At 43.7% G+C, this 18,772-nt stretch overlaps 1 protein-coding gene across 2 annotated transcripts in view; it reads left to right on the top strand.

Annotated features, from left to right (window-relative positions):
* The window catches only part of ADGRD1 (adhesion G protein-coupled receptor D1), a 270,737-nt gene that overhangs the window by 228,945 nt on the left and 23,020 nt on the right, over nt 1-18,772 (top strand). For both annotated transcript variants that reach the window (XM_081842242.1, XM_081842243.1), the window contains one exon: nt 1,468-1,559. In XM_081842242.1, the coding sequence (XP_081698368.1) occupies nt 1,468-1,559 (92 nt within the window). The remainder of the gene's footprint in view (nt 1-1,467; nt 1,560-18,772) is intronic.

The following is an 18,772-nucleotide window of genomic DNA, read 5'->3' as shown; positions in this document are numbered from 1 at the left end:
GTTAGCAAGCATTGGGCCAGGGCCTCAGAACTAGGGATGGATAAGAAATTCAACTGAGTTCACATTTAAAGGCAAACCTTATCCAATGTGTACTTTCTGGATCAAAACACAAACCAAAACATAGCCATCAAAATTTTGCACTTTTCTTAATTTTGCAAGGGAGCTTTCCAGTCAAGTAACGCATATGCTAGATTATCCTTTGGGAGCCAGTGTGGTGTAGTGGTTAAGAGCAGTGGACTCGTAATCTGGTGAACCAGGTTCGCTTCCCCACTCCTCCACATGCAGCTGCTGGGTGACCTTGGGCCAGTCACACTTCTCTGAAGTCTCTCAGCCCCACTCACCTCACAGAGGGTTTGTTGTGGGGGAGGAAGGGAAAGGAGAATGTTAGCCGCTTTCAGTGGCGTAGCGTGGGGGGTGCAGGGGGGGCCGGCCGCACCGGGCGCAACATCTGGGGTTAGGGCAAATCCACGGGTTAGGGGGCGCAAATCCACGGGTTAGGGGGCGCAAATTACTTGCCTTGCCCCGGGTGCTGACAACCCACGCTACGCCACTGGCCGCTTTGAGACTCCTGAAGGGGAGTGAAAGGCGGGATATCAAATCCAAACTCTTCTTCTTCTTCTTCCTGTGAACCTCCCTAAGACCTGTGGGTATAGGGTGGTATAATAATAATAATAATAATAATAATAATAATAATAATAATAAGGCATATTAAATGCATATATTTGTAAAAATAGCTGTCAGCATGTAATATCAAAATGTAATTAAAGTGCATTAAAACATCAAAACAGAAATTCTGAAATGTTGCCTGTGAACTGTTTACAATGCTTCAGATAGTGACTGAAGAGTCACTGACAGTGGAGGCAATATGGGCAAGATGAAGAAAATGCCTTCTAACAAGGCAGTTTCATGTGTTCCTTTCATGGCATTGTTAGAGGTCATCGATTCGATACTTACAAGCTCAAGGAGTGGTCCCCCTCCACACTTTCTTTAAGTAGCAAACTCTTCCCATGAAATATTGCTTGGCAAAAATAGTCCAATTCTTGGAACTCACATGGTCGTTTTGTTATCAGTGCTGTATCAGGAACAGAGCAGGTTTTGAGTTTTAAGCAGATATTTCCAATGTTTTATTGAAACATTGCAGATGAGGCGGTGGCACTTAACTGACCTCCCAGCATGCAAGTTACTGCTGCTTAGCGCAAGGAAGGACAGCACAGTTCATCAAATGAACCAGCAGCTGGACCTCATTGCTCTGCTGATGCTTTCACACCACACCAGCCTCACTGCTGCCTCACCCCTCCCAGTAAGCTGCAACGACTCACCTGTTGGGAGGGCAATTAAGTAATTAAGTGCCTCTACCCCACCATGCCATCCATGACTGATGTTTTGAAAGGGATGTTTCCCACACTCCTCACAAATAATCTTGCCTATTTCTGTCTCCCTGAATCAATTCTTTATTTTCTCCTCTAGGTTAACATCGGCATTCTCATTGCAGTCACCAGAGTCATCTCAAGAATAAGTGCAGAAAACTATAAGGTGCACGGGGATGCTAATGCATTCAAGTAAGCCTCTTTTATTTATAGTGACTTATAACTCTTAAGTGGGTCTGAGCTTGGAGTGTGGTACCTAAGATCTAAAAGGGTCCGGAGTAAGGTTCTAGACTTCATGGATGCACCAAACAGAAAATCCAAAGAATAGTCTCTCTAGATAAAATTCTGCGGCAGTTCTTCACTCAAAAGGGTGAAGATTTTCAAAAGTGTTGTGAAGTATGCATCTAATCTCATATGAACACTCTGTGCAGCAGTACACTATTGGGGTACTCTACCAAAGATGAAACAGTCAGTTTCTGAGCATTGCAGAGCTCTTTTTTGTTCAAGGTACATCCAGCAACGAAGTCCAGCAGTACAAATTTCATGTAGCATCAGCAACCGAGTGAAAGAAAGTCAACACTATCCTGATAAAAGATGTGCTGCTGGAGCATATGCTTTAAATCATACTTTCAGAAGAGCAATCTGTTGATTTAGATTACTTGCTCCTTTTTCAAGCAAGCAAGCAACTTTTCTGAGATTGGCGGAAAGATCTGGGCTAATGAAAGCTTGCTTAGTTATTGTATGCCTTTTCCAGAATCGAAGGGGAAACCAGTAAATATGTCTCTGTTAAGATCTATGTTCTCATTATTCTGTAATGAGTTTGAGGTATTGGAAAGGAAAATGATGGCTGATGCTTTATTTTGAAAAGCTGCAAATGGCATAGTCCTTTGAGAAATGAATGGTGATCAATGGCAACTCAGATTCCCCTCCACCCCACTTGAGCTGTGACAAAATTGTAGGTTTCAATTTGTTATGGGAGACGTAGGTGTTTTCCTATGTGGATTGTCTTGTGTTGATTTGTGCTCAGGCTGCGATTTAGATTAGGGCAGGTCTGGAACTGGCAAACCTGGTTCTAGAACTGACTGTGAGGTCAGACTGAGGTTGATGAGACCGTCCCCGCTTCACCCCAATGGACTAGCCTCCCCTGAAAGACTTACCTAAAATTTATGAAAATTTCTGATTTTGGGGTGGCAGGGAGCAACTCTCTAACAATGAGGAGCAGCAGAAAAACTGGGGAGAAACTATTTGCTAGTAAGGACTCTTCCTGATAGCTGCTGCTTGTCAGCTACCTTTTCTACCAAGCCCTCAACCACAGTGATCATATCACACCATCACATATTTTTGTTCCAGGGGCTTGGGGATGGGCAGTGATGGTTCATTGGCTGGCAGAATTTGTCTGGCAGTGAGTTTCAGCCCCACTATCCTCAAAAAGGAAATATCTCCAGAAATACGTTCCACCACCCACACACATGACCACAAAGTTTGGGGAGGAGGCAAATCAGCTTGGTCGTATGCATTCCCATAATTGGAGAATGCACACACAGACACAGAGGGGCTTCCTTCTGAGTAAACATTACAAATAACACTGTAAGTTACAAAGTTCTGTTTTCTATCAACCCATGGGCACCAAGGGATATGCGGAAACAATTCCTTCCTTCTCTTTCATACGGCCATAAATACGAGCGACCCTGGAAGAAATTATGGGATGCTGCAAAGAGGTTTCATGTATAGGTGCCCTCCATTTTTCTTAGAAACAAAAATCCTGTCAGCCCTCCATCTAGATGGTTCAGTTCACCTGCCATTAGCCATGGCAGAAACTTGCAAGATTTATCAGGAGTATTTATAGAGGAGTCCTAGGTTGATTGAACCTGCATGGCAGACTTTTTTGTGAGATGCAGAAAGAGGATATCAGCACCTTGTGTCTCCCTGCTGAAAATATGTAGCACTACAGAGTGAGGAATAGGTGTTTATCTTCCATAGAACCAGAGTTTTGAAGACCAGCAAAGGGACACAGAGCTCATCTAGTCCAATTTCTTAAAATGATATAGGAGCTAACATAAAGGCGCCATTCCTTCTCTGAGTCTTCTGTTAGTGAATTCCAAACACATTTCTTAAGAACGCAAGAATAAACAGCTGGTTCAGGCCAAAGGTCCACCTAGTCTAGCATCCTGTTTTCACAGTGGTGAACCAGATGCCTATGGGAAGCTTGCAAACAGGACCTGAGTGCAACAGCACTCTCCCGACTTGTGATTCCCAACAACTCACATTCAGAAGCAAATTGACTCCAACAGTAGACGCAGTAACTATGGATCATGACTAGTAGCTATGGATAGTCTTAAACTTCATTGATTTGTCTAATCTTCTGTTAAAGCCACCAAAGTTGGTGGTCATACCTGAAGAGACAACAACAACAACAACAACTTTTTTAATACACCACCCATCTGGCTGGGTTTTCCCAGCCACTTTGGGCAGCTCCCAACATCATATTAAAACACGATAAAACATCAAATATTAAAAACTTCCCTAAACAGGGCTGCCTTCAGATGTCTTCTGAAAGTCAGATAGTTGTTTATTTCCTTGACATCTGATGGGAGGGCGTTCCACAGGGAGGGTGCCATTACCGAGAAGGCCCTCTGCCTGGTTCCCTGTAACCTCACTTCTCAAAGTGAGGGAACCACCAGAAGGCCCTCAGAGCTGGACCTCAGTGTCTGGGCTGAACGATGGGGGTGGAGACGCTCCTTCAGGTATACTGGGCCGAGGCTGTTTAGGGCTTTAAAGGTCAGCACCAACACTTTTGAATTGTGCTCAGAAATGTGTGGTAGATAAATAAATACTACACCGGTACAGTAAAAACTGATTAGTATTTATTTATGTGTTCAGTTTTGACTCAACTTCTAAGTCCGGTCCTTCAAACTTGCTATGGCATGAGAACATTTCTACATGATTACTTATTTCACTGTTGGCAAATAGCCCCCCACCCCCACCCCCCTAAAAAACAAGCACCTGCAGGGAGTGTCCTAGGGCTCTGGAAAACATACATGATGAAGTTAAGCATTTTTGTTCACTTTCTGCCAATAAATAAATATCAGAACCATGTCAGGGTTAAAGTAACCTACAGTTTTTGTACAATAAGGAACACAGCTCATGACTCCAGCTGGCAAGAACAAATATTCGTGGGCGTCCGTTGATTTGCCCAGATGCCTTGAGGGACCCCAGGAGTGAGGTTTGTTGGCAGCAGAAGTGTGTATTTGCTGGAGGGGTCTTGTTTCTCTTGGCAGCTGGCAATAACAAATAGATGCAATTGTTACCAGTAATTGTTACAGATTTTTCCATACGGTGCTGGCAAGCCGAGCTCAGCGTGTTCATTCGATTAGCAGTGCAGGGCAACATAAGCCTGGCCTTATATAGATGTTTACGGAAATGAACGTTTTCATCAGCTGTGACCAACTTAGCAAACTTTAATATCCCCACAGACCCAAATTTTCAGATTTCTGCCTTCCAAATTCAGGAAGATCTCTCTCTCTCCCCCTCTCCTATCTATCATCTATCTATCTATCTATCTATCTATCTATCTATCTATCTATCTATGAATGACAGTTGCCTTTCCCGCTGTGACAGCACTGCTATAGAATGCCCCCTGTTTCTCATTTCCCCCCAGTCTTAAGTGCAGTTCTCCATATTTCCACATCAGTTGCAGATTTTGAAAGAAGAGTCCCCATGAAAATTCATCACCTTTTCAATGCAAATGTATCCCAATGTGCACATTTTTGCACATCAATTCCCCTAATAAAGCACATTTTTATATGTTAGTTTCACCAATATTTACATTTTAATGCATACTTTAATATATGCATCTTTTTATACGTAACTAGGCTGGAAATCTGCACTGCAAAATTTGGAGAAGTGGAACTTCTGAAGGATGTTTGTGTTTTGCTTCAGAAAGTGCAGTTCAGAAATGCAAACTGAGTTAGATTTTTCCTTTATTCATGCACATCATGTAGCAGCAGTGATGATGATCTGGATCTTGCTAGTCAGGAATAATTTGCAAATTTTGTGTGGGTGAGCCAGGTCTTGGCCCAGGCACAGCGCACCCAACCCCATTTGCCCTTGCAGGCAGAGTCTCATTAACTGGCTCTCGATAAACTGCCAAGCCCAGATCTTATTGGATGTTTTCTCATCGCCTTGTTCGAAATGGTCCGATGGGCTGGAAAAATCAGTATCATTTATATAGGAAGCACAAGGCTCCCAAAATGAGAGCAGTTGTGCCCAGCCATGGAGAAAGCAATTAGAACATTTCTTGAGCTCCCTTCTCTCTCTCTCTCTCTCTCTCTCTCTCTCTCTCTCTCTCAAATTCTCTGTTCTCATTTTTTTAATGTTGCCCATTGGTTTGATGACTCTCGGTGTTTTACTTAGTAAAGTGTTGATTCACACAACACTCCTCAAAGTAAAGAATCATGTTTGTTTTGTTGAGATAAGAATGCTTCAGCCAATAGGCTTCTGAAAATGAATGCAAGGGCAGGACAGGATTCATCTATCCTCATCTGAGAGGTGAGTTGTGTATGGTAGACCTCAGATCTCAAGTCAAGAATTCCATTTTTGAAAGCCCTCCAAGCATGGAAGCTTCCTCTGTGTCTCGGGTGGGAACTTCAAGTCTGGAGGTCAAATGTAGTTCTTGAGGCTTCCCCTTGAGCCATGCCCTCTTCCCAGGTTGTATTCATCACTCAGAGTTGACTGTGCTTGGGGTGGTTGGACAAGGACTCCCAGAGGAGCCCCCAAGACCACTAGGGCTTGTAGGGCCAGAGAGCCTGGACACCTTTCACTGAGCCTGAACAACCAGATACCTCCCACAGCACATCACCAGCCTGGCAGTACCAGGAGTGAACCAGGAAGAAGTCTGTGGAATGATGGAGGAGTGCCTATCATCAGACCAGATAGTGGCCCTTTAAGACTCTGAAATTCTCTCAAGCGGGTGGAGTCTGGAAGAGGTACCCTGCTCCCAACCTTTTTCACAGCCAGTTGCTTACTTGGAGCTGTCTACGGTCCAGCAGCCATTGACCAGTCTTGCCTACAGCCTCATTGCTTTCCATGTGAGTTCTGGTATGGGACGAGAACATGGCAGCACCCTTGTTGAAAGCTTTGGCTTGAATGTGCCCTCCAACTGTAATGGTGCCACATGCTTGTCTAGATGAAGGATGCAGGAATGTGTGCACAGGTGTGTGGAAAGATATGACTTTTACATGACTGCCATGCACACAGTGGCCCTAGCCATCACTTGCAAGTGATATAAAAACAACCCATCAAGGGAATGCTGAGTCTAGCTTCAGCTTGGTCATTTCCCTCAACCTTTGAGTTCCTCAGTGCTAATTCTCCATAAGCAATAGCAAAAGTAAAAGAACCTCATTGTCACCTCATTTCACTTGCCAGAGCATGTGAATCACTCTGGTGCTTCAGCCAAGGTTGCCATCCCTTGTACTCTTTTTTAAAAAAATCTGTTTTATTTATGATTTTCAATTTTATACATTTCAATAATTTTACAGTCATTTTAACATTTCAAAACTTCACTCCCTTCTCCCCTTTCTGCGAATCCTACATGTACACAATGTACCTTAGGGAACAGATGCCTTGGGCACACCATTATCATGCTTTCACCCTGCAGGTAATCTTCTCTAAGAACCCGACTGACTGATATTGGAAACTTTATTCTAGACTTTGGTCTCCTTCAGCAAAGCAAGTGGTACTTTCTCATCTGCATAAATTGACTCCACTTGCCTGAACATGATTTCTACTGTTTTGAGAGAAGGATAAAAACGTCTCTTCTCACAGTTTGCCATAAAATCATAGACCTGTAGAGCTGGAAGGAAGCCCAAGAGTCGTCTCATCCACCCCACCCCCGTAAAGCAGAAATCACAGCTAAAGAATGCCCAGCAGATGGCCACCAAAACCTGTTTAAACACCTCCAAGGAAGGAGAGTCCACCACCTTTTGAGGGAACCCATTCCAACATTGAGCAGCTCTTCCTGCCAAAAAGTTCTACCTGGTGTTTATATGGAATCCTATTTCTTGTAACTTAAATTTATTCTTATGGGTCCTTAGTAGGAGAAAACAATCTTGCTTCATTCTCCATGTGAAAGCCCTTCAGAGATTTGTAGATGGTGATCATATGTCCTCTCAGACTCATGTTCTCCAGGCTAGGCATACCCAACTCTCTCAACTGTTCCTCATATGGCTAGGCTTCCAGACCCTTGATCATCTTGGTCACCCTCCTTGGCACACATTTCATTTCATTTCCTGCATTTCTATGTCGCTTTTCACTCACATGAGTTACAAAGCGCTTACATACAATAAATAGCAACACAGTAAAAGGTAAAGGTACCCCTGACCATTAGGTCCAGTCGTGGACGACTCTGGGGTTGCAGCGCTCATCTCGCTTTCAGGCCAAGGGAGCCGGCGTTTGTCTGCAGACAGCTTCTGGGTCATGTGGCCAGCATGACTAAGCCGCTTCTGGTGAACCAGAGCAGCACACAGAAATGCTGTTTACCTTCCCATCGGACCGGTACCTATTTATCTACTTGCACTGTGTGCTTTTGAACTGCTAGGTTGGCAGGAGCAGGGACCGAGCAACGGGAGCTCATCCCGTCATGGGGATTCGAACTGCTGACCTTCCAATTGGCAAGCCCAAGAGGCTCTGTGGTTTAGACCACAGCACCACTTAGTAACACAGTAGAACATCACAATTGCAACATAAATTATATAAAATAATTAACAAATCATCAATACAGCTTGCAAACATTCTTCTTAAATTGTGGTGCCCAGAACTGGACACAGTTTTCCAGATTTGGTCTGACCAAGGCAGAATAAAGCAGTGATATGACTTCCCGTGATCTGGACACTAGACTTCTGTTGAGGCAGCCTAGAATAGCATTCACTTTTTTTGCTGCTGCATCACACTGTTGACTGAGGTTCAGCTCTTGCAATCAAAATTTTCTTCCTGGTGTTTACTCAGAATGTCGATTCTTGTCATTTTAATCCATTCATTTGGATTTTTTTAATATAATTTTTTTTTATTAGTTTTCCAATATACTCCCCAACAATAGCCAAATTATAACAATAACAATTAATTCCCAAATTATACAATTATCAGAGTGCCAATCAACTTCCAATTAATACATTTTAGTGGCTCCCTGCATGATGGTTTGGGTGCATTTTCCGATCTTATACAACTGTGTTCCATAATCATAATTAATGCCAGTTACATTTCAATTATAATAATCATCCCTTAGTCATCAGCTACATAATTAATGGTATCCATTCATGATGTTACAATATATAAATTTATAAAGCTTCAAGTGATGAGCTCAAACTTATCTTTATTCTGCCCTGTGTATGGAAACTGTTATATCCTCCTGTCCATATGTGGTGTTGTCCTTTTCACTTCCCAGCAGTTGTTTTCTCCCATTGTGGCTTGGGACGCGCAGAAAGCAAGCTTGCCATAACTTTTGTGTGGCAGCCCTTCAGATATTTGAAGATGTCTTACCATAGCGGCTTAGTCATGCTGGCCACGTGACCACATGACCCGGAAGCTCCCTTGGCCAATAAAGCAAGATGAGTGCCACAACCCCAGAGTCGGCCACGACTGGACCTAATGGCCAGGGGTCCCTTTACCTTTACCTATCATACCACCTCTCAGTCTTCTTGTCTCCAAGCTAAAAATTCCCAACTCCCTCAATTATTCCTCATAAGGCTTGGTTTCCAGACCAATATGATGCTAAATGGCATAGCTGCCACGCATGATACATGGCGGTGGAGGGAGAAGGGGGGGGGGAGAACGTATTCAAATCTCTCATCAACAAAGTCTCACTTCCATTTTGCAGAAAGGAGCATTTCTCCAGTAGGCAGAGTAGCTTGCCAAGCTGGGTCAGGTTTGGAGTTTGTATTTCCTGACAAATCCCTGAGGATGTGGAAGGAGCTGTGGAATTAGCAGAGAGGAAGATGTTCCTCGAGCCTGGCATACAAAGTGAGGAACGGTATACATACCATCCTGGATTGGAGAACACAGAGGAAAGACATTAAGCAAAGCATATTAAGTGCTGGCCATTAGCAAACCAGAACGCTAGTCACTGCTGATAGTGTTTTAGAGCTAATTAAATCCTTGGCTCATTGGACATGACAAAATACAAACACTGTTTGGGTCACACTTTATTAGACTCTGGAGAAAAAAATGCTCGGAGCAATATATATATAGAGAGAGGTGTGTGTGTGTATGTGTGTGTATGTGTTGAGTGGGTGCAAAATAAATGGAGAGTGAGTGTGCCTGTTGTGAAAACCTTGGAGGCGAATGGGATGGTGAATCCCGAAAGGCTGCTACCACCATTTAAAGTGGGGTGCTTGCCACAGTCCAACCCCCTCCAAAGAAGACTCCAAGTGTCTTTGCCCTGGGGCAGACTTAAAAATGTTAGAATTCCTGCTCCATGATTGCAGTCATGGGATTTTTGTCTTTCACATGACGGTATATGTTTTGACTCCACAGAGTGGGAAGTGACGGAGACAGGATGTTTGTGTTACTGTGCTCCGTGAAGTGGGACTATTGTCCTTTGTCCTTTCTCTTTTTGCTGTCTGATGCTAGAGAGAGAGGGAGCCATGTTGCAGTGCTCCGTGTGTGTTTATATGTAAATAAAGTAGATTAGCCAAAATGCTGAGTTGCTGAAGTCTGTCATGAAAAGCTGCGAAGACTCTGCAGATCCCTAAGTGTGCCAATGTCTGTTGACATCGGTCGCTGTGATGTTCGGGCAGAAGAAAGCTTTTGAAGCTCCCGAATGAACGACCAGGAGGGAGAGAACATGCCAGTCGGGCATGTGTCTTTACCAGGGTCCTACTCAAGTGTAGGCTGAACTCCTGACAAGAAATGCTCTATATGTGGAGATGAGCCTAGTCAGGCCTGGATTGGTGCCAGGCTATGTCAGTGGGTTCCCCGTCAAACTCACTACCATTCTCATTTGCTGCATCTGCCCCCCTCTCCCTCTCTTTACAATATGGGCTGTTGCTAGCTGCCTGTTTCCGGGGGTGAGTAGGATTTAGGGGGCAACCCCAGGTTGGTTCTTGGGACTCTGCACATCCCTGCCTTTTTCCTTACAGTAGGAAGTTTTGTTGGTTTAAATTACCTTTTAGTCTGGGCAAGTGAAATTTCAGGTCTGGTCAGGAAAACCTGAGGCATTATTGGGTCAAGGACACCCTTAGGTTACCCAATGCAAGGTTGGCTTTGGGGAAATTGTAGGGTCCTTGGCATGTGTGACGGGGTGAATGTTGAACTGGCAGAGCCATGTGGCACTTCTCCTGTTCACTGACTTAAGGTTCTCGGGCAAAGAGGGAGAGTTCCTTCCAATCCTTTTGCCACGAGGCTACAGGAGGACCTATAGATGTGTCCAGGGGTGGTGAGGGACTTAGAATAATAGAATCATAGCATTGGAAGGAACCCCAAGGGTCATATAGCCTAGCCACTGCGATCCATGCGATGGTCACCTCCAGACTTGATTATTGTAACTCACTCAACGTGGGGCTGCCCTTGAGACTGACCCAGAAACTCCAGTGGGTGCAGAATGCTGCGGCGAGACTCCTTATGGGGTCCTCGCTGGTGCTATACCAGCTGCACTGGCTCCTGGTGGAGTACAGGATCAGGTTTAAGGTGCTGGTTTTGACCTTTAAAGCCCTATGCGGCCTAGGACCCTCGTACCTACGGGACCGCCTCTCCTGGTATGTCCCACGGAGGACATTACGGTCTTCAAATAAAAACATCTTGGAGATCCTGGGCCACAGGGATGTTAGGTTGGCCTCAACCAGAGCCAGGGCTTTTTTGAATGTGGCCCTGATATGGTGGAATGCTCTGTCACAAGAGACCAGGGCCCTGAAGGACTTGACATCTTTCTGCAGGGCCTGCAAGACAGAGCTTTTCCACCAGGCCGTTGGCCAAGGCACAGCCTGACCCCCTCCTTTGGTAATCCTCACAGAACTCTAGCCCAATGGTTGCCATTAATTTGATTTTGAAGTGATTTTAGAATGAATTTGATTTTAGAATGCTGTGTTACTTCTACTGTTGTTAGCCACTCTGAGCCCGGCTCTGGGTGGGGAGGGAGGGATATAAATAAATTATTATTATTATTATTATTATTATTATTATTATTATTATTATTTCCAACCCCCTGCAATGCAGGAATGCAAGTATCCATGACAGATGGCTGCCCAACCTCTGCTTAAAAACCTCCAAGGAAGGAGAGTCCACCATTTTCCAAGGGAGCCTGTTCCACTGGGAGCAGCTCTTACTCTCAGAGTAACAGCTCTTGCTTCCCTGCCCGGACTGTCTTTATTTGGTTAATTCAGTTGATTTATTATTTGCTGATCCTTTATTTACATTTACATTGGAATAAATGTAACTTTTCCCTCCATGAGTCATTTCTGTGGGTGTGCTGAAAAAGGTAGGCATGATTGGAATTCTGAACAGAAGCACCCAGTGCTGTAAGATTTTGTTGCAAGCATGATTTGTATAAGGTGAGTTTAAATGGAAGCACTTGGGCAAAACTCAGAAGCATTTAACTTTTTTTAATCCTTTCTGTTCAGCACATCTTGCTCCCAGGTGTGGGAGTAATAATGTAATACAATTATAGGATTTCTGACGGTTGGTTTTATTTGTGTGTTTTGCTTTTGTTTTTTTTGTTTGCCTGTTTTCCCTTGAACTTTTAAATTTGCACAATGAGAGAAAGAAAAATTCATTTAGTCAGACACACTCTGCCTAAAGAGCTTGGGCACAGAACCTTTTGTTATTCCTAAATTCAGTGGCAATAGCAAGTTTGTGAAGATTAAACAATATGATTATTTTTTTTAAAGGTTGAACAGTACTTTCCTTTGCAAGAAAAGATTTGTGCAACTTTATAGTAAAATCTCTTATTGTGATAATGCACCAGGTAACCTTAATCATAATGCTTGGCTTTCGGGGGGGGGGGGTGTTTAAATTTCAGTGGCACGCATTCATTAATTTGGAATGCAGGTGGGTGATAAATGAGTTTGAAGAGCTCGTTCAACCCCACCCCCCTCAAAAACACTGCAAACCGAAGCAGACATTTTTGGAAAAAAATATACAGTGTATGTCGGCATTATTCATGGCATGGAAAATAGAATAAACTGTAGTACTTTTAAAGAGAAGGATTTGCTGCCATCAACTTTTAATACAGGCAAAAGATGTGAGTTGTTAAAATTTGATGAGTTCAAAGTGATCTCTTGAACAACCACAGAGCAAGCTTGGTCTAAGAGTGGACAGGTCTTCCCCCGAAGCCCATGTCAGTTTCATTTTGTGTTTGGTCATAAAACCATCCTATCCTGTTTCTGCAACAATCTGTAAACTGAAAAAAAGCACAACAAAATACCATTTGTGTAGGCCATGGGTAGGCAAACTAAGGCCCGGGGGCAGGATCCAGCCCGATCACCTTCTAAATTTGGCCCACGGACGGTCCAGGAATCAGCTTGTTTTTACATGAGTAGAATGTGTCCTTCTATTTAAAATGCATCTCTGTGTTATTTGTGGGGCATAGGAATTCATTCTTTTTTCTTCCCTTCCCCACAAGGTCTGAGGGACAGTGGACCAGCCCCTTGCTGAAGAAGTTTGCTGACCCCTGGCTGTATGCATATTTACATGAATTTCACCCTAAAACAGGGTTGGTGAACCTGCTGGGGAACCCCCAAGGGAAGACTGCTCAGAGCCATGGGATTGGTGGTGGGACGATGATGAGTGGTCAGAGGGAGAAGTAAGAGAAGACTGGGAGGAGGAGGTGCCGGAAGCTGGAGAGGCAACAGGGTTTAGTGAGCAGGAAGAGTCTGTGGCAGGGAGCAGTCCAGAAGAGGAGGCAGAAGAGGAGACTAGAGAGGAGGGGGACCAAGAGGCAGAGATGAGTCAGGCTAATGAGGAAATCAGCCCTGAGTGCTCACTGGAAGGACAGATCCTGAAGCTGAGGCTTCAGTACTTTGGCCACCTCATGAGAAGAGAAGACTCCCTGGAAAAGACCCTGGTGTTGGGAAAGATTGAGGGCACAAGGAGAAGGGGACAACAGAGGACGAGATGGTTGGACAGTGTTCTCGAGGCTACAAACATGAGTCTGACCAAACTGCGGGAGACAGTGGAAGACAGGAGTGCCTGGTGTGCTCTGGTCCATAGGGTCATGACTAAATGACTAAAGAACAAGTGAGGAAGCTAGTCTGTCTCCCTGTTCTGCTGTGACCAGCTCCCATCCCCCTGGTCTTCCAGAACCCAAAGAGGTATGAAGAGGGAGGAACAAAGACAGGTAAGACAAGGAGCCTCAGATTGCTTGGAAAGGAACTGGAGGAGGAGGAGACTTAGGGAGCTATGGAAGGTGAGGACCTTCAGTCCCTACAATTGCCTCATAGGAGCAAGTTCTACTAGGAAGAGTCGCTGTGCTCTCTAGGCCTGGTCTTGTTTCTCCGAATGAAGAGTTAACCTCACTGAAGCCATGTGATTTATTGGTGCCCTGCTCCCCGCACCCACTCCTGACAATCAGTTCATAAAAACTCATAACTGGCAAAAGATGCTCTAGCCGCTGCCGCCACCTGGGCTATGCACCTGCTCCTTCATCAGGATTGCAACCCCATCAAGAACAGACAGATTACCTAGCTTCTGGACTCAGGAGTCTGAAGTGTAGACCCATGAGGGCTGAACCTTGGAGGGATTCAGCAAGAGAACTCTGTCTCAGCAGAAGCTGGTTCATTGCGACAGAGGAAGCAGTGGCCTATCAACCTCAGCCTGCCCTCAGTCAGCCCTCACCTGGCATGCCTTCTTACTTATCTCAAGTCCAGGGGTGACCCTGGTTGTCAGCTTCCTCCTTAATGTCATTGTTGGCCTTCTACAACTCAACAGGGAGGAGGATGGGGAGGAATCTAGAATCAGTTGGCTCTGTCTTTTATTTTTCAGAACTGCTTTTGCAGCCAAATAAATCAGTTTTGTCATTGTGTTAGCATACAGTGCAAATTTCTTTTTGTAAACCAGGTTGGTAGACTCCTATAGGGGATTTGTATTGTCAAACTGCCTCTAAAAAAAGGGTTTCTTAAAAGCGCAGATTTCTAGCGGGTTGTTTTCTCTGCAAAACAGCAGCCCTTATCAGCAGCATTATGCAATTTGAAAATCTCTGGCTGAAACCAATCTAACAATGACAGTAAAGGCAGTGACATGAAGATGTAATGGAGAATCAGCTTGATGTATTTTATTGGTTCAGCATCAATATTCAGTAAGACTACAAATTGCATGGAGTTCTTGGTTAGGCAAAAACAATGAGCAAACACAGTATCGGCCGAACAATCTGCAGACTGTTTCTTCTAGGGGAAATTTTCAGTGGAAAAGCAACATAAGGAAGAATAACTTTACCCTTCACTTCCCCACTGCAACTCCCTTTTCCAGACACAAGTTTGTAAGGCTAAACATCCACCTGGCTTTCTGCAAGGAGCAGTGCAGCTTGGGAGCAGACAAGTTGCCATGGAAAAGCTTAAGGCAGGTGAAGGGCTAACTCCTGCCCTGCAGCCTGAATATGTGAACAAAGACTCAGGAATGAAAGGACTCACAGTATCTGACACACAATAAGAGATTTTAAAAATGATCATTCTGCAGAACCTGATTAATAATAGCAAAAGGAAAATGAGAAGGTTGCAACTGAAATAGTCATATGGAACGGTCATCACTGAGAAAATCAGTTTTCATTTCTGCCACACAGCCCGAGTCTGTAGCAGTATCTTTATTATACAGTTAAAAACCAGCATACTCTAGTTAATGCAACAAATCCAACAAGTATTAGCGTGGTTAAAATGAAGTATGATAAAATGGTAGATATACAAAATTAAAACTTAGTGATTTTTTTAAAAAAGTTAGAAAGTATACGCTGACCCAGTAGGTAGAAGTAACTGACTAATTTTGTAGGCTGTTGCACTAAATTTTGTAACTACCGTATTTTTTGCTCTATAAGACTCACTTTTTCCCTCCTAAAAAGTAAGGGGAAACGTGTGTGCATCTTATGAAGCGAATGCAGGCTGCGCAGCTATCCCAGAAGCCAGAACAGCAAGAAGGATCGCTGCTTTCACTGCGCAGCGATCCCTCTTGCTGTTCTGGCTTCTGAGATTCAGAATTTCCCCCCTTCTTTTCCTCCTCCAAAAACTGGGTGCGTCTTGTGGTCTGGTGCGTCTTATAGAGCGAAAAATATGGTAATGCTGTAGTCTTCTCGAAGTAGACTGGGCAGTTCCAAACTTGAACTTCTGGGCATTCTTCTAAGCAGTGGGGCAATAGTCTTTGTACAAGCCTCTTGATAATAGGGGCAATGTAAGAGAACATGGTCTATGGTCTCTACCATTGCAAGAACAGAGCCTTTTGACAAAGGTTTGTTTCTGTAGCGTCCAGCTAAACCTGCTGATGGGAGGGCAGCACACCTTGCAAGTATAAAAGCCCTACTATGATGATGTAAGGCACGCGGGTGGATCTGTGGGTTAAACCACAGAGCCGAGGGCTTACTGATCATAAGGTCGGCGGTTCAAATCCCCGCGATGGGGTGAGCTCCCGTTGCTTAGTCCCTGCTCCTGCCAACCTAGCAGTTCGAAAGCACATCAAAGTGCAAGTAGATAAATAGGTACCCCTCTGGTGGGAAGGTAGACAGCGTTTCCATGGGCTGCTCTGGTTCGCCAGAAGCGGCTTAGTCATGCTGGCCACATGACCCGGAAGCTGTATGCCGTCTCCCTCGGCCAGTAAAGCTAGATGAGCACTGCAACTCCAGAGTCGTCCATGACTGGACCTAACAGTCAGGGGTCTCTTTGCCTTTACCTTTTTATGACTATGTAAGTCTAAGTGTGACAGGCAGGCAGCTGATTTTACCATATATCTTGTTTTAGCAGTGGGATAAAAAGGAGGGCGCCAAATCTCTAGAACTCCTGTCTCATAGGAACTGCTTGGCACAGCAAGGCACCCCTCGGTCCTGCTCCAACTGAGAAATGCCCTCTCTGCCTTTAGCAACTGGTCATCAAAGGAAGAGGAGGCTGCAGTTGTGCACTGCTCCAACCTGCCGCACATTCCCCGTTACAACTATAAAACAATAGTTTTCACATCATGTTGTCTCTGTTTGCCTGGTTTCTAAACAGCAATGAAAAAAACACATTAGCAACAAAAGAAGCAGATGAAAAGATGACTTAATAGGTCCCCTGGAGAGCTTGAACACCTGTCTGTGCTCAGGGGCCTGTGCAAGTGAGGATTCTGAATATAGATTAAGGCCCAGGGGTAGGCAACCTAAGGCCCGGGGTCTGGATCCGTCCCAATTGCCTTCTCAATCTGGCCCACAGACGGTCTGGGAATCAGAGTGTTTTTACATGAGTAGAATGTGTCCTTTTATTTAAAATGCATCTCTGGGTTATTTGTGGGGCCTGCCTGGTGTTTTTACATGAGTAGAATGTGTGCTTTTATTTAAAATGCATCTCTGGGTTATTTGTGCGGCATAGGAATTTGTTCATTTTTTTTTTCCTCCAAAATATAGTCCGGCCCACCACATGGTCTGAGGGACGGTGGACCGGCCCCCTGCTGAAAAAGGTTGCTGACCCCTGGATTAAGCTCTCTTATGGGATAATTTGATATGTGAGTTCCTGGAGTTTTGTTGCCATCCCCTCTCCAGACATCTTGCAGCCAGAACCAAACTTCATCTAAATTCAGCTCCGTGCTAATTGTTATTCCCACCTTGTGCTGTTTTGAACAGTCATAGTCTGGAATGTTTTCACTGGATTGCTATGATAAGGGCTGTCAGTATAAGTCAGCCAAAGTGAAACAAATTTTCAGTTCCATTAATGGGAGAAAGTTAAATCTCCCATTGGAATCTACAGAACTTAAAAATACACAACTTGGGCTGGACTGTCATTTGCTCAAGCATGATGTTCTTGTTTTGTCAGTTGCGCGGTGAAAAGATAGAGCACAGACTGGCATCATTTTTAAGTTTGGATGCCAGAGCTTTATTTAAAAAGAGAAATGAAGACATAAAAAATTCTAGAATATAGAATATGTGTTGGGGAGTTGAAAAATCACATCCTGAGGCATGAAGAATGCTGAATCCAAAAATACAGATTCTTCCCTCCTGTTAATAATTACCCCATATCTTTTTTCATTTTTTGCTTTGGGAAAATGGTGCAAAGAGATATATGCATATCAAGCTCTGAGCGGGGAAGCAAGCCACCAGGTTCCATCCGTGATTTATGCCACTGCCCATGGAGCAGTGCAAGGTGCTTGTTTGAATGAGTGTTTACTTTATGCAACAGCATAACTTTGATATTAGTCTTCTGATTCTCCATAAAGCTGACACAGAGTCCTTGGATTATAAATAGGGCCAAGGATGCTAGCCTGGCAATTTCTGGCAACGTCTTTAATGCATCACATTTCATGGCAAGTTGTACCATCTTACAAGGAGCATGGAATTTTTTTTTACTTTGCTACCGCGCACAGAGACGCAATGCATCTGCCATTATCCTTTCAGCTTAGTTCCGCACATAATTTTAAAAGAGAGTGAGTGAGAGGGAAGGAAGGCCTAGGGGCTCATAGAGCGGTGTAGGAGTTAATGCAGAAGGGCAGGGGCCCATAATGACAAGGTCTAAATATGCAGCCAGCTATGCTGATCCTTCATGCACACATACAAAGCATAGCACCCAATTTGTTAGGGTCCGCTGACAGTCATAGTATAAAGCTGCCTCCATTCACTAAATTCCTTTATGTTCTTTTTTTTTTTTTTGAATAATATTTATTAAAGTTTTTAAAGTTACAGAAAGGAAAAAGAAAAAAAGTTAAACATAACAAAACCATACAATACAATACAATAACAAAAATATTACATATACATGACAAAAATAAAACAAAAGCAATAAAAAAAGAAAAAAGAAACACAACCTATACTTTCAATGTTATTAACTTTCTTTTACTTGTTTCAGCGACCTCCTCACACCTCCCTTTTTTTGTATTCCACTTCGATTAATTGTTTCAGCAAATCCTTTCCATCTTCCTCAAACTTCTGTCCTATCATTTAACTTAACCAATTCTAACATTATTTTTTTCCTTTAATCCAATTACAATCTATTATACTTAATTCTTTATAACATTTCTGCTAAAGCCATGTAACTTCATTCCAACATCTTTCTAACATTCCTTAATTTTACAATATTTCTGTAGATAATCTTTAAATTTCTTCCAATCTTCTTCCACTGACTCTTCTCCCTGGTCTCGGATTCTGCCAGTCATTTCCGCCAGTTCCATGTAGTCCATCACCTTCATCTGCCTCTAAATTCCTTTATGTTCATGTGGAATGAACAATAGTAAAAATTGAAAACTCTTGTTATTGCTTCATTCAC

This window comes from Podarcis erhardii (assembly GCF_964252035.2).
Source record: "Podarcis erhardii genome assembly, chromosome: 15".
Taxonomy (NCBI): Eukaryota; Metazoa; Chordata; class Lepidosauria; order Squamata; family Lacertidae; genus Podarcis; species Podarcis erhardii.
This window is presented reverse-complemented; position numbering and strand designations above follow the sequence as displayed.